This window comes from Haemaphysalis longicornis, unplaced genomic scaffold (assembly GCF_048455015.1).
Source record: "Haemaphysalis longicornis isolate Haplotype H1 unplaced genomic scaffold, Haemaphysalis longicornis Haplotype H1 scaffold_9, whole genome shotgun sequence".
Taxonomy (NCBI): domain Eukaryota; kingdom Metazoa; phylum Arthropoda; class Arachnida; order Ixodida; family Ixodidae; genus Haemaphysalis; species Haemaphysalis longicornis.
The window spans coordinates 63,110,134-63,132,795 of NW_027526460.1; the positions used below are offsets into that span (position 1 = coordinate 63,110,134).

General features: G+C 46.2%; 1 protein-coding gene across 1 annotated transcript; it reads right to left on the reverse strand.

Moving 5' to 3' along the window:
• Positions 1 to 867: 867 nt before the first annotated feature.
• LOC144153818 (uncharacterized) lies at positions 868 to 10,595 on the reverse strand. The gene is made up of 3 exons (XM_077685549.1): positions 10,467 to 10,595; positions 7,088 to 7,172; positions 868 to 1,523 (listed from the first exon to the last, which is right to left on the reverse strand). The coding sequence occupies exons 2-3, from the start codon at positions 7,158 to 7,160 to the stop codon at positions 970 to 972; spliced, it is 627 nt and encodes a 208-aa protein (XP_077541675.1). The 5' UTR covers positions 7,161 to 7,172; positions 10,467 to 10,595; the 3' UTR covers positions 868 to 969.
• Positions 10,596 to 22,662: the final 12,067 nt, after the last annotated feature.

Here is a 22,662-nt window from a genome sequence, read left to right on the forward strand (position 1 = left end):
ATAATGTCCTGAAAATCAAGCACTGAACTATGTTTATTGTGCAAGGGCAAAAAGGGACTATAAAGGTACACTACGGTGTGACCGAGCTCATGATCAAGTACTGGCATAGATGCCGTAGCGAAAAATAAAACCAGTGGTGACTTCAGCATCCTGCTTTCTAGCGTATCTAGGATTCAGCCCATCTCTTCTAACTGCTTCAAAATTCATTGGAAAGGCTAGAGCAAACCAAGTTGCCCGTTTCTTCTGGTTCGCGGAACTAGATAGGAATCTTAACTGCAGAACTGTTTAAGATCTTGGTTGCGCCTTCCATGAACAGAATAAAATACCAAGAAAATACAGAGCACACGTGAGCGTACGTCTTAGGAAGGGGTTACGGCGTCGCCCAGGGTTGCGCGTGGGCTTCCCGTGGGAGGGGCTCGGAAAAACAAAAACAAATGAACCCAGCGAACGCCAGCGCGCTTCTCGTGACGAGCGCCCGTCCTCGCCCAACTCTACGTTCGAGAAAATTCTGCCCAGAGCCTGTGGCGTGATATCTCGCGTGCTCTTGTCTTCGCCTGTTCACGCCGATTTCGCGAAGCCGGTTGCCGCCGGTTCTATCGCGTGCTAACGCTGTCCACTTTGCGAAAAATGTGATATTTTGCTGGCACAACGATCCGGGCCTGCCAGTCATGGAGTCCTTTCAACGGCTGGTTCGTAAACTTATGTGAGGAGCAACCGTCGCTTCTCCGACGAAGGGAGAGGGGCTGCCTGCTCTGCTCTTTCTCCAGCCTAGCACCATTAGTGGAAGCTGCGCCCATTGTTGTCCAGTACACTTCGCAAGCAGCCGTAATCAGTGTTTTCCAATTGTTACCCGCTGTTTTGGGCGCCCAATAAAATTTTATGTCACTAAAAAAAGACATGTTTTAAAACCCACATTTCGTGTTTAGAAGTATTTTATTTTTCAGAGGCACATTGCAAGCATTGCACGAGCTATTCATTTGCATACTCGTTCAGAGCATCGAGAAAAACCGGAAAGAACACGTCGTTCCATGCCTCCCTCACAACGCCATAGAAAATCTTGCTGAGAACCACGGTTACAGGCATCACGGCGGGACCAGCACCCAGAATGGCTACAAAGAAATCTTCTGTGGCCACGGGAGCAATTGCCTGCAAACGCAGACGGACGCCTGTGCTTCCCGGGTCGCGTCCAACGAGGCTCAACTGAAGCGTTGAGCGGGACACCCCAACCAAAAGCATGATGCTGCCTTCCTTGCCGGAGCACGTCTTCCAGGGCACCGTGGCAAAGAGTCGCCCTTTGTTTATGAGGTCCACTTGAAGCATGCGGGTACCGTTCACGCAGTAAGGGATCGCTGGGCCGAACTGGTGCAGGTTGTGCAGTCCGTGCAGCTGAAGGCCGCCAACTTCCAAACCGGGGAAGACTGTTTTGAAGCCCTGTCTCCCGGCATTGGCTTCCGGCGGCACCTTGGAAAGATACCGAGACACGGCTGCCTGCCCGTCGAAACCCGTGAAGTCGCAGGAATTGTCTGTGGGGAGGGAGAACTTGGTCAGTTTACACGGCGAGAGAAATCAAAATATAGCTTCTCACTGTGAAAACAACATACGGTGACAGATTTTCCTGTTTATCGCTGTCACCAGACATGTAAGGCTTTGGCTAATACGCTTGTCAATGTGTGCTGAGTAAAGGAAACTGTTACGAGAGTAGGCTCTCCGACATACTTGCGTGGTTATATCGAACCCGCACCCTTGCGCTCAGCAGCACTACGCCATAGCCACTGAGCTAACGAGGCGACTGCGAATTTGTCCGCTCTACCGTCCCGAAAAACTGATAATTATACGAGGAACCATGGCACTCCCTTCCTTTGCAATATGACACGTTTTGTTGGTAAAGCTAAAACAGAGGAAAGGGTGTGCATAGAGTTATATGCAGCTCTTGGTGGTTTTCTTATTCTACTCTGCTTATTTTGTGTGTAATAACTTACGCTGAGGTCAGCTGTTTCTTTCCTTTTGTTATTTCTCGGTGGGAACACACTTTTTTAAAATATTGGCACATTTGATGTCCGGAAGATACACCTCTCCTCCGGGGTGTAGCTTATGTTGCAGGGAGGCCGAGTAATTTGGACCACTTCGGGATTTATAACAAGCGTCGAAATCTCGACACATCGAAGTTCTCGTTTTATGTCCACATCAGAAAAATGGCCGTGGGGCATAGCGATCGAACCCGCAGCCTTGTGGTCAGCAGTAAACAGCAACAACGGCTGGCCACACTTGTCAAGCATTTGCACTTTCCAAGTGTGCAAACCTTTTAAGCAAATTATAAAATGCAAAAATTTGCACACTACGCGTGTCGCCGGGCTTCGCTGTTACGCTGTGGAGCCCTCTTTAGCCTGATGTTCCTACAAAGTCGCAAAGAGGGAAGGGAAAGTGCTATTTTGAGCCAGCTGCAAGAAATGGGGTGACAGGACACCTACTCCGCTTCATTCGAGTTTTCTTGGCCGACCGCTTCATGCAGGTGCGGATAAAGGATGTTTTTAGTTCAAAAAGAATTGTAGGACGAGGCACACCCCAGGGCAGTGTTCTGTCGCCCATTCCCTTCAATGTAGCCATGGCTGCCCTGCTTTCTACACTGACGAATCATCGGTCAAAAGCTGGTATGTCAATATATGCGGATATCTGCATCTGGCTCACCGGATACCAGACAAAGCGAAGGCGTGTAATACCACAACATGCTGTTTCTTCTGTACAAGCGTATCTTTCAACAGTAGGGCTGACACTATCATCGGAGAAATCGTGCTTTGTTCTATTTCCTGGTGAGTGACGCAGGTCTCCACGTCTCAGGATATAATTGAGTGGCATCCCAATCCGCCAAGCTACTCATGTACGATCTCTAGGAATCGTTCTCGACCATAGGTTGAATTGGCAAAAGGCTGTCGACTGTATGGTTTCTTCTGTGGCGCCCAGACTTAATGTACTGTGGAGAGAGAGAGGGAATGGAGAATTGTTGGTGCGACGTGGAGAAATCACACACCCTTTATGGCCAAGTTGCACGAAGCCTTGGTCGTGAACCGCACGCTCTATGAGCTGCCTTTCATATCGCCTTCAGATACACAATACGAGCGGTTGGAATCCCTACACAGGAAAGTGCTTAGGCTGTCTCTTGGCGTTCCTCAAGCAACTGGAAACAAGATCCTCCATGTGGCACATCCAACACCTCTCCATCTTCAAGCGTCTCAACGGTTGCTTATGCAAGTGTGGCGCTTTGGAGAAACACTTAATACTCTAGAAGTGCCGTGTCCCAAATGGCCAGGGGAAATGGCTACTTTGGATCTGCCTTGGTCTTACGGAAGCGTGAATTGCGCATTGACCATTCCTTCTACCCGTTCGAAGCGTTGTATACCTATTGCTGATGTCCGATAACTGGTGCTGGAACATTCGGAACGGTAGTTCGGAGACCCTCTGCCCATATACAATGATGGATCTGTTTACACAAAAAGTGGGGTGTGCGCAGCGCCTTTTGTCATACGCAGTTTGAATATTTCGTGGGCCGCCAGGGTTACGCCATTGGTGTCATCTACAGGGAGTGAGTGTGTAAGCATAGAAGCTACGTTGCACCGACTGTCATCGTTTGAAGGGCAAATAGTCGCCATATTCAGCAATTCAAAGTCATCGTTTCACCTTTTGCAGTGTGATATAGCTGTGGAAAAATCCTGTCAGCGATCCCTAGTTCTCCTAAAGCGGTTCAAGCATGAATGCTTCACGGTGCACTCCCAGTGGATCCCGTCGCACGTTGGTGTAGCGGGAGACGAACATGCTGACAGCCTAGCCAAGGACGCCTTATCCTCTACAAGGACGGCGCAAACGAGGTGCGACTTCCAACGCATACAGAAACACACTGTTCGCGAGCACTTTAGGAAGCTTTGGCGACCAGCACATCAACCAATCGTGACGAAAGTCCTGAAGAGAGCCGAAACCTGTCTGCTCCACCGAGTGAGAACAGATTCAGCTAGTACACCAGCTTGGCTACATAAAATCAACACTGTTTCATCCCCTTTAGGCCCCTGTGTAATGTGACTGGTGACATTGATCACTACATTATGGACTGCTCTAAAACCAACCTTGAGTGGACTAACTTTTTCAGTGATCTCCAGAAGCTAGGAGTGCCCCATTCTACTTCGGAGGACTTTATATTTTCTAGGAACCACAGGATTGTGCGAAGAAAGATGTCTCGGCTGCTGCTGGGATTCTTACAGTTCATCGGACAAAGTCACGTGTGGTGAAATTTTGCATCTCTGTTGCAGTAGGACTAAGTGAGGTGTGGGGAATTTACGTGTCTGATATTGTACTGGGGACAATTAGGTGGAGAAATTGCCGGCAGCTATGCAAGGCGAAGTCCGCCTTATCCAACAATACATGATATTACTACTACTAAAAGTCGTTTCCTATCCCATCCAGGCTGCCGAAAATGACATTTTGTTTGATAAGCCTGGCACTTTGCTCGCGCTATCAGCAGCAACATACCAATGATACATTGGACCGCATTTCTATTCCCTGTTGCCACATCAAAGAGAGCGCTGGTAGGTTTTTTATTGGCCTGGATGGGAAAGTGCCTGAGAGGGTACGAAGTTGATGGTACCGTGAAACAAAAAGGCTTGAATGGCATTAACTGCGCAATCAAAAACAAATGGTGGAAGCATTTCTTCGTGAACCGCCCACCGTTATTTCTTTTTAGGTTCAGTTCCGGGTCGGGTTCAGCGTACACAAGAAATAACGGTTCGGTTTAGGGTTCAGTTCTGGCAAAAATACCGGTTCGGTATCCGGTTTTCGGTGCGGTTCGGTTCCAGTTCGACACCCTTATATATATATATATATATATATATATATATATATATATATATATATATATATATATATATATATATATATATATATCTATATATATATATATATATATATATATAAATATATTGTGGGCGTGGGTGAGTGCATTCAATGTTAATGAGCACTTGCTTCGCTGTAGGACCCTTATATATGCTGTGGCCAATCGCAGGCAGTTGGTAGGGCCAATCTCGCATCTGTGCATACCCATTATAATCATCATCTGTAGATAATCATCGTCACGAGTGGCTTGTTCTGTCGAGTCACCGACGGGCGGATTAAAACCCAGACTGCTGGTACTGCTGCCGACTTGTGTGGGGTCTTCTCCCTCCCTTACAATATATATATATATATATATATATATATATATATATATATACGTAAAGAAATGCCGCCAGTCTACAACGACAAAGAAGGCATAGGGGAATTGTTACTCTTTTTTTACCGTTAGTGACGTGACATTTTTTTATTAATGACATGAGAAAGAAAGAAAGAAAAACACGCGCCCACAGTGGGGACCGAACCCACGCCTTTCGATTAGATCTCGAATGCCTTACCAATTCGGCTATGTGGGCGACTGTATTCTCCTTCACTTTCTGGGGAATTTATATTTACTACAACTGTATCTGACGCCTGAGAGTGGTAGCCAGCGCCACTCAGACTACACGGGGAGAAGGGGACCTTCTTTTCATCCCCCGGGGCGTGACGCGAACGTCTACAGCCTGTCATGAGCGGGTAACTTGCGGGGAACCCTCTTATGCTACCTTGGCATCATGGCTGCCAGAACCGAGGCCCTCGCTAAGCTTTCGCACGATAATAGGTGATGACAGGCTGTAGACGTTGGAGTCACGCCCCGGGGTTCGAAAAGAAGGTCCACTTCTCCCCGTATAGTCTGAGTGGCGCTGGCTACCACGCTCAAGCGCCATATACAGTTGTAGTAAATACAAATACCCCAGAAAGTGAAGGAGAACACAGTCGCCCAGATAGCCGAATTGGTAAGGCATTCAAGATCTAATCGAAAGGCGTGGGTTCGGTTCCCACTCTGGGCGCGTGTTTTTCGTTCTTTCTATCTTTCTACGTAAATTAATAAAACAAATACAATTTCACTAACGGTCAAAAAATATTCTAACCATTCCCCTATGCCTCCTTTGGCGTTGTAGACTGCCGGCATTTCTTTCTGTATTTCCTAACGAGCCCCTCACTTCCAAATTATATATATATATATATATATATATATATATATATATATATATATATATATATATATATATATATATATATATATTATCTGGGGTCGAACTGACCCGCACCACACCGAACCGAACCGATATTTTTGCAGGAACGGAACCCTAGCCCGAACAGTTATTTATTGAGCACGCTGAACCCGAACCTGAACTAAACCTAAAAAGAAATAACGGTGAGCGGTTCACCGGTGCGAAGCTCCTCCCTTTTGTCCTGTTGCTCGATAGCGGTTCCGAGTACTGCAGATTGCGATAACGCCAGCCAAGACTGAAAGGGCGCCAGTTATCCCTTTGCCTATGTCTCCATCCCGTTGTCAAACTAAACACCGTACGCAGCAGGCACGTCACAAAAGGGAGGAGCTTTGCCCCGGTCTTCGCCATCTAGAATGCGTAATCATGGAATGGCAATTAAACTTCGCAGTTCTATATCTCGGAGTACGGATACGCTAGAAGAATTCTGCCCAGTGAAACTGTGTAGAAACACGATTGCGGCCAAATTTTTAATACAAGCATGCCTGGTTACTGTAGCTACTAAAGAGTTACTTACTAAATTTTAGTTAATTAAGCCAAAGACATCAATATTATCACCTAATTATGTGCCCCCCTGGGGGCATAACCTCAATGTAGAGGTGGGCTTCACGTCAATCTAAGCGGCTAATTTTAAAAAAACCTCTCACCTTTGTTTTGATCACCCTGTAGTTCGGATCTCACCCGGCGGGCATTTTTTTACCACTTTCTTTCTGACTCAAAAAATTTTTGATCTGTTTCTATGACCTACCGCATTCCCTCCTTTGCTTTCCAAGGTTGTCTTGACTGCCAACCCTTATTATTTATATATATATATATATATATATATATATATATATATATATATATATATATATATATATATATATATATATATATATATATATATGTGTGTGTGTGTGTGTGTGTGTGTGTGTGTGTAGGGGGAACAAGAAAAAGCAGCCTACCCGAGGGCCATTGCTGTCCACTAGCAGCCACCACCATGGAGAGAACAGAAGCCAGAAGCTGTAGTGAGGTCATCTTCTCCTAAATCTGAAACAAGATTTTCAATTTCGAGACTTCATTATTTGACCATTTCTTCTCGTGCACAAAGCTCAACGCGAAATCTTAAAAAAGCTTTGTTCAAGAGACACCAACATCTTTTCTGGGGTTTTTTCAAACCGAAACCGACTAATTCTACTAGGTGATTTACTTGCACCACCTGCGGCATTGTTCAAACCGATTTTACGACCAAATGCTTGTATGCTACTCTCAAATATATCAAAAGGGCCTCAGGTCTGCTTAAAAAAATTGGTCATCTTGAAGGTGGAAGCGCTCGGACAACAGGGACAAAAGGTAGAAAACCGAGACGACACGGGTAAAAAATTGGTGCAGTTTGCACTAGTGGTACAATGCTGGAGAGACAGCAGAGCTGGCGGCCCCTCTCCCTCAGTGGAGGCGGAGCTCTTGTGCCTCACATAGCGTTCTGAGCTTGCCGCTGAAAGTACTCTATGACTGGCAATCCCGAATCATTTTGTCCGCAGTCTTTCTCATCTCTCCCAACGTGGAGAGTGTTAGCACGCGCTTGAACCTGCCGCAACTGGCTTCGTGAACTGGGCGTCTGTAGCGCGGACTCGGCGTCTGTGCTTCCCACTTGATGCACGAAAGCAGGTAAACTGGCGAGGAGACCAGCACGCGATATATTACGCCACGAACACCGGGCAGAGCGCTCTCGAGGCGCACGCTAACGTGCGCTCGATTGTTCTTTCTTGGTATTTCCTTTCGCGAACTGATCACGTGACGCAATACCACGTGCAAGCCTGGCTGACGCCAGGCGCTCCGCACGAGGCGCACGCTTACGTGCGCTCGGTCTTTTTAACAGCGGAGCTGTTTGCTAAATCGTAATGTATCGTGCGCGCAGTTAGAAATACAAGAATTAGCCGAGCACGCGCACGCGAACGCGAGCCGCACGGCTACCGCCCGGTAATTACCAAAACCAAAAATACGTTGAATGCTCGTGTGTGCGTGCCTCGCGGCGACTGCCCAGGTTCTACGGCGCACAGTTGTCAAGCCAAGCATACCAACCTAGGGAGATTGGGAAATATTGGCAAAAAAAGAACTCCATCATTCGCCGTAATCGTGGCGACTCTTCCTTACAATGAGAGAGACTCCGCCATCGGCCATATTAGTGGCAACACGTGCTCGGAACGAGAAAGACACTTCATAGCATACGCCCCTCCAAGGTGATGTCAAATGGTTATCAATATAAAAAAAATGAAAGAAGCTCACGCTTATAGCAACATTGATGGAGTAAAGGTAGTTGGGGCTGCGATGAAGAAGCAAATCAGCTGCAATCATGGACTTAAACATTCCTGATGGTCGTGAAGGTTGCGTACAGCTTAGCTACCTTCAAGTCTGACGCGTTAGTGTAGGTTTCTTTGATTTTTTTGCTCTTATTTTTTTCGCGTAACGCAACACGGCTGAACTAAAAGCTTAAGAAGCTCTGCTGTTAAAATAGCACAGTGGAGGAACAGTCTCTTGTCCCGATTCAGGTCCATGGCCTCAGATGTTGTCTAATGATTATTTCCAATTAAAACTTTTTTGAGTGTCATAGACAGAGGAAGAAATTAAACACATTCAGGAAGCTACAACTTCAAATGCGTCATCGGCCGCCCGAGTGGACCGCCGCTCTTGTTGGCATACAAGCAATGATCGCAAAGTTGGTTTCTCACGGGTATCTCTTGTGCAAAACGCTGGCGCCGTACTAGAGATTAAAGTTCGCCAAATATCACCTCTTCTTTCCGGTGTTTAATTAGTGGGCGCCCACCTACAAACGAAAGCTACGAAACCGCAGCTGACCTGCTAAATGAACGACCCGGCCGGACAACGCTTATTATAAACGACCACAGGATTAAGATCCTAAATCTCAGAAACGTTGAATCCTGGTCATGGCATTATGTGCTGAAAGCAGACGAGCCGGCCAAGTAGAGAGAGGGGCACTTTATTGCGTCCTCAGCGACAATAATCTTTCCAAAAGCACTTATAATGATGATAGTATACGCTGACCAGGTTCTACGTATACTATCTGTTCGGTCCAGGTTAGTCGTCCTTTTTTTACTGAGCCGGTCTGAATTTCGAACACGGTGTATACGAGCTAGCCTGAGTCACTGCAAGCGGAAAAGATTTATTGAGTTGGGCCAGTGGATGTGTTCTGATCGAATAAGAGACCCCGATTCGTTGGCCAAACATCCTCTGCCTGCACCTATGATCGTTATTCAACATATTGAGAAAATGAGAACGGCCATCTTTACTTGTGGCAGCGTTATTCTTGATATTTTTGCGCGAACAAAGACTGCGGTATCATTTTTCGTTGTTCGGAACGCCGGTGTGAGCTCTCACTAGTTAATAAATACAAATTGTTAGTTTTTTGCCTCTGTCATTATTGTTGCCAGTGACTGAAAAATACCAAAAAATAGCCATTGTTCTCGCAAATTTTGAGGAAGAAGAAAAAAAAACCTTCCTCGGTTATAATTCCCACATTGCTTCGCCTTCACAAAATGCACTTCAGTCATCTGGCATATAAGCAGAACTTGTTCAAGAGCGTTAAAAGACGGTACAAAAAGAGCATGACCCGTACGGGTGAACGACTACAAGAGGAATAGCAAACAGAATTCTTTAGATCAAAGAGCATGCATGTGCAACCAACCATGAAATTGTAAAATAATCATCCTCCATTAAAAACGAAGGCGTTTCCGGTGAGAATATCAGCAAAGCATAGATGACGAACGTTCTAAAAAAGCAGGTCCGCACCCCTGTTTGTGCAGACAAAGAATTTCTCTTCTGCCTTGCGTCGTTTTGAAGAGCAGATTATAGCATGAATTTTGAAAGCTTGACGTTACAACACTGATTGCGCAGAAGAAAAGTATGACATTACTCGCGCCAAAGAAAAAACAAAGCGAACTCCTAGAGCTCCTGGTGCTCCATAGCAAAGATCGCTGTTACAGTAATGCCCTCCTCAAGATTTTGAGTTTCGTCGATGTACGTGCCCCAAATGGCATAATTCCTCGTGCATACCCTAACCACATGACACGGTTTAGGAGCCAGCAACTGCACTCAAACTAACAGAGCTATTCTCTTGCTATCGATTCAGGAATTCCTTCTCATCTATCAACTTCCATTATACATCATTTCAGAGTTGTTCTACAGGCAATTGAGCATGCGTGTGAATCCCAACAACCAAAAAATAGCTCAGCATTCAATTCAAATACAGAACTCTAGTTCGAAATAAAGTGTTGTCTCTTTTGGTCTAAAACCTAATAAAAATTAGTGTGTGGGGTTAGCACATACCTTAGCTTTGATGTAGCTTCAGTTGCGTCTACCAGCCGAAGAAGCCGGGCACCAGGATAGAGGTTTGACAATGCTTCAATAGGAGCGGAAATCCTGAAGGTAATGCCGGAGGGCGACTTCGAAGCGCCGTTTTATGAGGACATTTCAGGAAGTGGCTGCTGTTTGCGTCCGATAGCCTGCACGCACCCGGTACCGCTCAAAAGAGCCAACTCGTTACGATATCAACAGAGAGCTCGACAGACGTCGTACCCACGTTAACAAAGGGAAATTGATCGCCCCTGGAGGTCACGGATTGAGCTCACCCCTTGCTATCGCAAACGTCGAATGCGGATGTTTTGCTTGCACAAGGGCTCAAAAGCGGATGCAGTATTTTTGCTTCTAGCGTCACCTACTTAATTGGCTCTTCCTTTCTTTGCACTTGTCGCTGCCATAATTGCGCGAGTGCGACATGATATTCTTATCCCAGTGGTATTCTTATCCCGGATGGAGACATGATATTCTTATCCAGGATGGAGTGGTGCTATAAACTTTCCGGTCGTTATATGGAGGGAAAATATTGCGCAGAATGCTCAGCAATGCCTTTTTTTGTGGTCACAATTGCCACATAGACACGGAAGTACAACGCAGTACCAACGGAACTGAGTATGTAAGGGAGGTATGATTTAAAGCGCGGATGTTTGTTGGTATTTGATTTTTTGAGTCTGCTACACACGCATTGTATAACACGTAGAAAGCCCACCGGCCGCTCTTAAAATGGTTTACAAGTTCGCGTACGTACCAGGAAATACTGTAAAACAGTGAAGCCGTCATTTTTTTGAGCGTTGACTGCGATTTCATACTGTCACTAGATAGCGTACAGAGTACCGTGACGGAGGCACTAAAGTGAGCAGTGGCGGCCATTTTGGTGGTCATCAGTGTTGCTCGACTGCCGCTTCTGCGGCCTCACCAGTAACTTTGATCAGGTAATTTGTAAACAACACTGGCGAAGATGTAGCAACGTGGCATCTTCGGACACGCTTGTGCGGCTGAAATGCTACGAAGCCCGTTATGTTTGATTAGCGTTCGGAATGATGCCAGTCGTACGCAGCCGCAGATCAGAGAGGACCGGCTGAGACTACCACAGTTTATCGACAGAAAACACAAAAGTAACAAAATGGCCCCCTTATGAACTGCCGCAGTGTACACAAATGTCACGTGATGCTAACTGACCAATAATCACGGTGGCGGCACGGAACAATAGGAGAAAAGAGTGCCGATACTCTGTAGCCTTATCTAGTGACACTTGGATTGTCTGAATTGAAGCTGAACCATTATTACACACTTGATTGAATATTGGCGGTGAGCGCGACCACGGTGGCGCTGCGAAGCGTGCCTCCGTGATGTCGGCTTAGGGATTCTCGCATTTGTCGTCTGCTTCACTCGGGCTCGCTCTCCCTGCTGTTTCTTTGCACTCGGTTGACTTTTGATGCTTGTCCGCACCAGATTCTACGTGTGCGTATCTTTTTATCATGGTAATAGACTTAAAATCGCGTACACTATCTCAAGGCGTGATACAGTTCTAGACACCGCTGCGAATGAAACACTGCCGGCGTCACCCCATTCCTTGCGAAGCCGGTCCTGTGCGGAGCGCAAAGAGTCGTAGCTAGGTGTCAGCTTCTGTATTCAGCAATCTTTGGAACAAAGGCAACAACTAGCTGCTGATAACCGACAACAGCTAAAATGCAAGACCAGAACAAATTCCAGCCCTCTGGGGCTCTCGGCTTTGGCAGAAGGCATTTAATCGTAAGCAAAGTAAAACAGTTTTCGCAACCTTACCGAAAGCTCGAAAATATTCTATCAGATCACTTTATGTTGTCACTGCACCAAAGTATGCCGAGACGCAATATGGGACGCAAAAACAGCAGGTTGAGTTCAAAATAACGTACTGAGTGTATAGGCGCGTGCTAAATTTATACCAGGCTTCTAATCAGTATGGAGGCTTATTGAGCAGAACTACTTCACTACTGTAAAAATACAGTAACACTATGTTTGTTCACACCTGGAGTGATATTTCAGTTTCATTGCTCGCACCAATATCGCCCCAGTAGTCAGATATGCGTCAAGAGGAGGAGCGGGAGGAGAAAATTTTATTTAATAGTAAAGTCGAGCTGATTAGTCGGCCCGGTCCTCACTCCAGGTCAAGAGAGTAAGAGAAATTTTCTTCAATTGACAGATACGAGCTGCTTGGAAATATTAATCGGGTTCGATTCTTGTAAAATATGCACGTATACTATATATTACGTTCGTTACCGATTGTATAACGCCTTTAGCACCGTAATCATGTCATAATTGTTGGGGTTGAGAGTCAGTTCGTTATGATAACGATGGTTGCAATACAAGTTCGGAGCACAAAAGCCACCTTCGAGTGCTCTGGACAACGATATTTCGGTACATTTCCTAGCGCCATATGTTTTCAATATACAGATATGCGTATAGTAAAACTGCACCCATGAGGAGGAAGGGGAGGAGGACGATGAGGAAGATGGGGAGGATGATGATAATGATAAGGAGGAGGAGGAGAAGGAGGAGAAGAAAACTTTTTTAACAGTGAAATCTAGTTGGTTAGTGGTCGAGTCCAGGACAAGAGACTAAGAGTAATTTTCTTCAATAAATAGCACGCCATCCAGAGTAGGCCAGGATTTGTTCGTTACGCGTGGAAGGTTAGAATAGAAATTCGGGGTATAAAAGCCGCCTTCGAGTACTCTGGACAACGTGGTCTGCGGCGTGCCTCGGTGGCGTAGCCCAATTAAACTTCCTCATTCTATTTGTATGTCAATAAACAACGCACGCTGCGGATATGCACCTTCTTCCACGCAGGCATCGAAAGCCAATTTGTGAAGAATGGTATGTATGCGTAAGTCTTGAATAAAATATTCACACAAACTTTGTGAGCCTTCAAAATCTCCCCAAACTTCCTAATAAGACGTTTGTGGCGGTGCAGAAATATAGAAGCGTTGGGCACAGAAAAAAAAGCATTCATCTGATACATGCCAGAAGAAATACAGCCGCTTTATTTCCTGCCGTGCGATCGGCGTGTAGGGGACCGCTGCTTAGTGCGTAGATTAGACCGTTGAGTCTTCATAAGAGCATCTCAAACATACTTTAGGGAAGACTACAAATTTTGAATACTTATCGAGAAGCTCTGAGCACTGAACCTCGCAAATGAGCTGGAAAGTACAAGTTAAAGACGATCGTCTCACCGATGCTCTGAAGAAAGTTGTTCTCTCTCTCCTCGACTGTCGCGAACTTGTGCGGGACACAGCTTGAAATTATTCAGAGTCGATGCGCGGGGGTGGTTTTGATATTCTAGTTTTTTTACGCTTCTGCGCCTTAGTGATACGATGATTGAACTAATGCTGGTTTTCCCTCACACTCTAAACTGGCAAAAATAAGTGCATTACAGGAAATACTCTTTTTAATGCACAAAAACATCAAAGCCGGCGATTCAGAGCACAGGTGCTGCTGCTCCTCACAAGCGGGCGACAGCAGCGCCAGTCCCTAAGCTGACGTCAGAGTCAGAGGACGCCATTCAAACATCTCACCGCCAATAGCGTAAACGCACCGACGCAACGCAGGCGATGAGGTGCGCCGTAATGAAGGGCTCCGGGTTAATTTAGACCACCTCGGGATCTTCAACTTGCGCCGAAACCTCGTACACACGGGCGTTTTTACTTTTCGCCTGCTTCAGAAAAGCGGCCGCCGCGGCCGGGAATCGAGCCCGCGAGCTTGTGCTCAGAAGCACAACGCCCTATCCACTCGGCCACTGCGGCGGGTATTACACACTTCTCTCCGCATATATTCCGTCTAAGCTTCTGTCTACTCTTTTGCGACGCTGTACATTGCACATTCCGCGTTCAGGTACTCGGCCGGGAACGATTACGCTGTAGGAACTAGTTTTAGTGTTCTCCAGTGGCTGCTGTCATAAGCATGTACCACGGAGCGGAGGAAAGCAGGATCAGTTTTAGAAGATAAATTCAATAGTTGGTGCCTTAGTAAGGAAGCACGGTGCCTCTGAATCTCCGTCGTCATGACGAATAAAGAAAAAGGTCTTCTCCACGGAATCTGGAAAAACAGATATTATGGCAACAAGTGATGTGTGTATTTATACAAAAAAGGCTATCTGCCTTCAAATTTCCCTACGGCCAAATATATTTTGAACATACAGTACTTACAACCAAGCCAACTGAGACATGGCTTGTAGACCCGTGAAAGGCATTGTTAATCAGTTACAAATGCTTAGAATAGGAGTTATTTTAAAGGCAGCTCTTGTCGCAGACGACGCGGCACTTGCCCGTGGACTGCGCATACAGATATGAAGCAGAAGTAATATGCATACAGTCGGGCTTTGCCCGACTGTATGCACTCTTTGTTCCCGAAACAACTTCCTCTCTTTGTCACAGTTTTCCGCAAAGCTATATAGGAAATGTATTCCAAATGTTTGTGGCAGCAAATTCCTGTAACTGTACTCTGATGAAGGCAAGTCCCATATATATATATATATATATATATATATATATATATATATATATATATATATATATATATATATATATATATATATGTACGTATGTATGTATAGCGATCGATTCAGAATACGAAATGAGGGGCTCGTAGAAATAACACATAAATAAGGGTTGACAGTCAAGAAAACCTCGGAAAGCAAAGCGGAGGATGTGGTAGGTCATTGAAACAGATAAAGAATTTGGAAAGAAAAAAAGCGGAGAAAAAATGCCCGCAAGGTGGGACCCCAACCCGTGGCAAAGGGGAGGTTCGGATCCCACCTGGCGGGCATTTTTTCTCCGCTTTCTTTCTTTCTTTCCAAATTCTTTATCTGTTTCAATGACCTACCCCATCCTCCCCTTTGCTTTCCGAGGTTTTCTTGACTGCCAACCCTGATTTCTGTGTTATATATATATATATATATATATATATATATATATATATATATATATATATATATATATATATATATATATATATATATATATATATATATATATATATATATATATATATATATTCTCCACTTTCTTTCTTTCTTTCTACATTCTTTATCTGTTTCAATGACCTACCACATCCTCCCCTTTGCTTTCCGAGGAGGTTTTCTTGGCTGCCAACCCTTATTTCTGTCTTATTTTCAACGAGCCCGTCATTTCCCATTCTGATTCGCTACATGCATAGCGAGGGCCTCTGTTCTGGCAGTCTTGGTGCCATAGGAAGCTTAAGAGGGTTCACCGCTGGTCGACCACTCTTGACCTGTCGTAGACAGTCGAGTCACGGCCCGGGGGTTAAAAAGAAGGTCGCCTTCACCCCGAGTAGTCAGAGTGGCGCTGGCTACCACCACCAAGTACAGGAAACAAAAATACTTTAACATAAATACCCCAGAAAGTGGAGGGGAAAATCGCCCCGCCGGTAGCGCAGTGGTTACCGCACCAGACCGGTATTCTAGAGGTCGTGGGTTCGGATCCCACCTGGCGAGCATTTTTAAGTGCGAATGCACTTCTTAAGCGAGCCTGAATCGTCCGCCGCCGTCGTCCGCATAGCAACAGCTGCGGGTGCGCGCGCTCCTCGTCTTCCTCCTCGTCTTCGCTAGCAACGGGGGGAGATGGGCGCGCGCTACTCTCCTCCTCCTCTCTCCGCTCAGTGACTGCAGGTGTTGGGCGCCTCCTCTCCACTTCGGGCGGGAGAGCTCTCGCTCGCGTAGCGGGCGCTCCGCATTCCGACGCGTGAGGGCGCTCGTGTAGCCCTCGCCGTAACGGCGGGCGCTACTCTCCTCCTCCTCTCTCCGCTCAGTGACTGCGGGTGTTGGGCGCCTCCTCTCCACTCCAAGATCACGATATCCACCGTAATCGCGCAATCAACAACTGTGCATTCGCACTTACACACTCTCCCCCTCGGGGAAGTGCGAGGGAATTTTTTCTCCACTTTCTTTCTTTCTTTCCAAATTCTTTATCTGTTTCAATGACCTACCACATCCTCCCCTTTGCTTTCCGAGGTTTTCTTGGCTGCCAACTCTTATTTGTGTCTTAATTTCAACGAGCCCCTAATTTCCCATTCTGATTCGCCATATATATACCTTACGAAAGCAAGTCTCTTTGCTGAAACGTTGGCAACAAGCGTGCTTTTACCTTGATCAAAGCTTTCTTTTCTTATATATATATATATATATATATATATATATATATATATATATATATATATATATATATATATATATATATATATATATATATATATATATATATATATATATATATATATATACTGGGCTCTGAGCAGTCGTAAATACAAAACCCCGTGGTATAGTCGAGAGGGGAGTCGCCGCGGAACTAGCTCAATGGTAGAGCACCGCACGCGTTATGCGAAGGTTGTGGGTTCGCTTCCCGCTTCCGGAAAAAACGGCGCATTTTTCTCGACTTGAATTTTCTATTATTTATTTCTGCATAAAAAAAAAGGCAATCGTACCTCATTCGGCACTATAAAACACTGTTAAAAACGCCAAACAGCACTGGCAATAAGGACTGCAACTTTGATATGTGTCCTTACGGAATCCCTCGTCCCGTACGTCTCTGTTCTACAAAATGCATTACGAGGGTTCTGTCTTCAGCAGTCTGAAATGCCTTTGGCTATCCCCGACTTCCGACCACGTCTTACGTGCGGCCGCTGGGAAAAGACGTTCTACGTCTTCCCGCGGTGGTCGAGGGGCGGCGCTAGTTGACCGGGCTCTGAGCAGTCGTAAATACAAAACCCCGTGGTATAGTCGAGAGGGGAGTCGCCGCGGAACTAGCTCAATGGTAGAGCACCGCACGCGTTATGCGGAGGTTGTGGGTTCGATTCCCGCTTCCGGAAAAAAACGGCGCATTTTTTCTCGACTTGAATTTTCTATTATTTATTCCTGCATAAAAAAAAAGGCAATCATACCTCATTCGGCACTATAAAACACTGTTAAAAACGCCAAACAGCACTGGCAATAAGGACTGCAACTTTGATATATATATATATATATATATATATATATATATATATATATATATATATATATATATAGTAAAGGGGGAATGCGGTAGGCCATAGAAACAGATGAAGGATGTTTTGAGTCAGAAAGAAAGTGGTGAAAAAATGCCCGCCGGGTGGGGTCCGAACCCACGACCTCCAGAACACCGGTCTGGTGCGATGACCACTACGCTGCCGGCGGGGCTGTTTCCCCACCACTTTCTCGGGTATTTATGTTAAGGTATTTTTTTACTGTGCTTGGGGGTGGTAGCCAGCGCCACTCAGACTACTCGGGCTGAAGGGGACCTTCTTTTAAACCCCCGGGCCATGGCTCGAGTGTCTACGACATGTTGAGAGTGGTCGACCAGCGTTGAACCCTCTTAAGCTACCTTTGGCACCAAGACTGGCAGAACAGAGGCCATCCTTCTACAAAGCGCATACGCCTTGACGATGGTGATGATGCTGACAGTACTGATGCTTGACTATAAAAGGTACACCTTTGAAAATACGCTTTTGTAGGGGTAATTCTGCAATCGCTCGCAGCGTTGTATAGTCGTAAAAGCGCAAATAGGGGCGGATATTCCCCTTTTAACAAGCTGTATAATCAGCTTCCGTTGTACTGCAGGTAATATGCAGCACTGCTTACAAGCTGGCCGCCAGGAGAATTTCGTAAGACAGAAAAAAATGGTTAGGATTTCGAGGTTACAAATTAGTAAAATGATTTTTTATAAGTGACATGCTCATCAGGATCATTGTGCAGGGGAGGCTTGTGAAGACAAAAAAATCTTGCCGAGACCCGCAACTGACTACGTGTTTCACTACGTGGACGGAGACAAACTGTTGCTCTGGAACTGGGAATGTTCTCTAGTATTCTTTATCAGCAAATGGTTCGCAACTCAAGAAGCAAGCGTTAGCGGTCTGCTGGAACTTGCAGAATCCGAGAGCGAAACCGAAAGCATTCTGCGGTTCTGACAAATTACACTCGCTGCCAGCAAGGAACTATATATTAGCATTTGTGATGTAAGCGGCCAAATACACGCCACCGTTGTTCCGAACAATTTTTTCGATTGCATTCAGGGGACGTTTAATGGCTCATTTATTCCCACAATTTCTGCGCTATCCACTGAATATTCTACAGGGAAAGCCAAAATATCTTGTCGTGTTGTCCGAGGCTGAAAGGCATTGACCTGGGAGGTTTATGAAAAAGATCAATAAATGAAATGAAAAAGTGCTGGCCGTTACTTTTTGGTAGGCGTTCAATAAAGGTAATCTGCCTTGTATATTAGGATCGTTGGTCATTGAAGCTAACATTGTTCTTTAACTTGTTTGAAACTGTTATATTTCTTTTCTGTAACACAGAAGTGACCTATTCTTTGACGCCAACGCTAGCATCTGTTTTTCAATCGTAGTGTCAGGAAGTGCCTTTTAGGCTAAATGTTCAGAAAGACGAAAAAAAATAATGTTAGGAACCCTCTTTCTGCCTTGGCAGACATGGAAGTACTTCAAAATACACTGGTCTCAACATTGCACTCTCCCTTTCCTTGGTTCTTAATACCGGGGATGCTTTGTAGCGCTTCCATAATGTCATGCAGTTTCTCTTCTGAAAGTCCTGAACTGTTTCGTTTCCAGGCTGGGTTAGATGATTTTTAGATTGCCCTTTTGCCTTTTTGTGCACTAATGGAGCGAACGACAGCCTGTGTATTTGAACAAAAGGTTCAGTTAAATTCAAGTCAGAAAAAATTCTACTTAACAGCTAAAACTTCTGGGTCATGACGGAGATGGGTGCTTGAGCAGATTGGAAACATAGTTAGAAGATGCAGCATGGTGACTCTAAATATAATGAATGAATTAAATTTTGAAAGCTGTTAATCTGAAGAAGTGGTCCAGAGTAAGTGACAGCAAAGCATCTGAGAGGTAAATGAGGAAAAGGTACCACCGCAAAGGTAACGGAATTTATCAAGTGTTTATGTTCTTACAGCAAATCTTTAGTGTCCTCACTGATGAGGTTGTACGCCAATACACCCTGCAGGAAAGAGAACTTTCTCTGACGGTGATGATGCATGACCGTGGGTGAAGTGAAAGAACAAAACGTTTCCAGTGGCCGTAATCTAACCAGGGTCCCTCGCGTCATGAAGCTGTCGTCTATCCGATTGCTCCGGCATAGTCGAAGCGAACGCCAAGTAGCAGGTATTTATTCGCGCCGTACGCGCCAAACCCAAATGTTAGGCCTGCGAATTCATGCGGGAGAGAGACAGAGAAAACATTTTAATGAGCTCAAATGTAAGAGTGGAACCGTAGTCCGGGAATCCATGCGTTGCCCTCGCCGTCTTGGCCCGTGTCACGAGGAGAGTCTGGTCCTCCGGTTGACAGCTGGTCAACAGTGTCTCCCACTGCTCAGGAAAGGAACAGGTGGAGAGGGGTGGTAGGGCTGGGTTGTGAGCGCATTCCACAATTATATGCTGGAGGGTACCTAGCTGCGGACAAAACTTGCATAGCGCTGTGTACTGTGTGGGAAACAATAAATTCATTCGAACCGGGTGAACGTGCGTGCCTGCTTGTAATTGTCGGAGTGTTATTTCCTGAGTTTTGCTGAGGGATGGGTGAGGGCACGGGAATTTTTGTCTGGTGGTCCGGTAAAATTGGGTAATTTCCCGATAGGTGAGAAGTGGCGTCGGAGCTGCGGTGACCTCTGGGGCTCGGTGGGCCAGTTCGCGAGCCTGTTGGTGGGCGAAGTTGTTGCCCGTTACAGAGGCATGGGCAGGTGTCCAAACGATGGCCACGCGGTGAGATGGACGGTATCGCTGAAGTAACCGCAGGGTCGTTGGTGCAACCCTCCCTGAAAGGAAACTGCGGCAGGCTGCTTGAGAGTCAGTGATGATGACTCTGCTGGTACATTGGATGAGGGCTAAGGCAATGGCGAGTTCTTCGGTGTCTCCTGGGGATGTCGTACGGATGGATGCGCATGAAGTTAAATGGCTTCTGGTTGTCACTGCAACCATGGTTTGGTTGTCAGCGTAGCTCGCCGGATCGGTGTAGGACACGTCAGAGCGATTGCCATATAAGCTTTCGTGGGCTTGGGTGCGGGCGGCCCTGCGCTCGGGATGTAGGTCGGGGTTCATATTCTTTGGTAGGGGTCGTACAGAGATATATTTACCCCACTCGTCTGATAAAGGGGCCAGGTGGGTTTGTTCTGCACCGGGCCAGTTGATGCATTGCAGAACAAAGCGGCCTGCTGGAGTGTGTGTCAGACGGAGGCGCTGGCTTGCGAGATGACCTTCAATGAGTTCCTCAATAGTGTTGTGAAGACCCATTTGAAGAAGCTTGGTTGTCGATGTACTCATAGGGAGCCGGAGTGCTTGTTTAAATGCCTTCCGAATGATCCTGTTTAGTGCTTCAATGTCGGATTTGGTTAGGGCCATGTATGGAGCGACATAGGGGAGGCGAGAAATGACGAAAGCTTGAATTAGTCTCATTGTGTCCTTTTCTTTCATTCCTCGATGCCGGTTAGTGACCCGCCTAATCATATGCACGACTTGAGCTGACATATTACGAAGTTTTGACAAGGCAAAGTCGTTTCGGGTATTGGCTTGGATGGTAAGGACTAATATCTTGAGTGAGTGGCTAGGTTTGATCGAATGGCCGTCAAGAGATATTTCGATGGGCTCGACGTGGTGTCGTGGGGGGTGTTTCCGGATAATGACAACTTCTGATTTTTGCGGTGAACAATGTAAGCCACAAGCGTGGGCGTAATTATTGACTTCTTCGGCTGCACGCTGCAATGCGTCCTGCAGCCCACCGAGAGAGTCTGTGTCAGTCCAGAGGGTGATGTCGTCTACATACAGTGCATGGTGAAGATTCGGAATCTGCTCTAGCTGTTCTGGTAGACCCAGAAAAGCGATATTGAAGAGGAGTGGAGACAATACCGAGCATTGCGGTGTACCCCGACTGCCAAGAGAGATTGGTTTGGATTTTATATCTCCAATTTTGAGCACAGCCTGGCGGCCTGTGAGGAAGTCCGAAATGTAGGAATAAATTCGGTTGCCACAGACAGTATTATTAAGGCGGGAGAGAATCGCTGCATGCGCAACGTTATCGAAGGCCCCTTTTAGGTCGAAGGTCAAAATGGCTCGAGGTGAGTGGCGAGTGGCAGGTGCAATTACCTCTTCTTTGAGTCGCAACATAATATCCTGGGTGCTTAAATGTTGTCGAAAGCCGAACATTGTTTTGGGCATTTGGTTGGTGTCTTCAAGGTATGGCGGCAGCCTTTTGAGTATAGTGCGTTCCAATAGCTTCCCCACATAAGAGGTAAGGGAAATAGGCCGGAGATTGTCTATGTGTCGGGATTTGCCCGCTTTAGGAATGAAGCGGACTTCGGCGGTTTTCCATTAAATAGGTAGGTGGCCAGATGTCCAAAATTCATTGAGGTGTTTAAGCAGGATGGCAAGTTCATCATCACCTAAATTGGCCAGGAGCTTATAGGTTACTTGGTCAGGACCTGGGGCACTCCTTTTCTTGCATTACGCCAGGGCTGCTTCCAGTTCAAAAAGTTGGATATCTCGGTCCAAATCTGCGTTGGGAGTACCAGAGTACGGTGGCGGCAGGGAAAGTATCTCTGTTGGGAGGTATTTAGCCATTAAGTCTTGAATGAGGACTGCACACTCGAAAATTGCTACGGGTATCCTAGAAAATGGGTGCGTACCTCCAGGGTCGCACATACTGGCAGTGTGGAATTGGCCAACCATAGAATCCGTCACGAGAAACCTTCGAGTTCTACCATCGTCGTCGTTAGACGGAGGGGTGCACTATTTTTACAGCGAAGCTGTTTAGCAAATCATTATTTAGCGTGTCCGCAGTTAAAAATACGAATAAAATTCAGAGCGCACGTGAGCGTTCTGAACCCATGAGAACCCATGTGAGAACCCATGTGAGCGCGTGCCTCGCGGCGACCACCCAGCGTCCCCGGCGCAGGTTTTGCAAGCCAGGCTCACCCGCTTAGGGAGATTGGCGAAGACTGGCAAAAAATCCAGCGTTCGCCGTAATCGTGGCAACACTTGCTCGGACGACGAAAGAGACAGGTCATATGCGTACGTCCGTCCAAGGTGTTGTCCAATGATTGTCACTTACAAAAAAATGAAGGAAGTTCCCACTTATATCGATAATGATG

Bases quoted from the DNA above. Each gene is read 5' to 3' on its own strand.
- LOC144153818 (XM_077685549.1), bottom strand. From the start codon at position 7,160: ATGACCTCACTACAGCTTCTGGCTTCTGTTCTCTCCATGGTGGTGGCT. The intron at 1,524-7,087 runs GTAGGCTGCTTT...CCCTCCCCACAG, and splicing joins TGGACAGCAATGGCCCTCGG to ACAATTCCTGCGACTTCACG.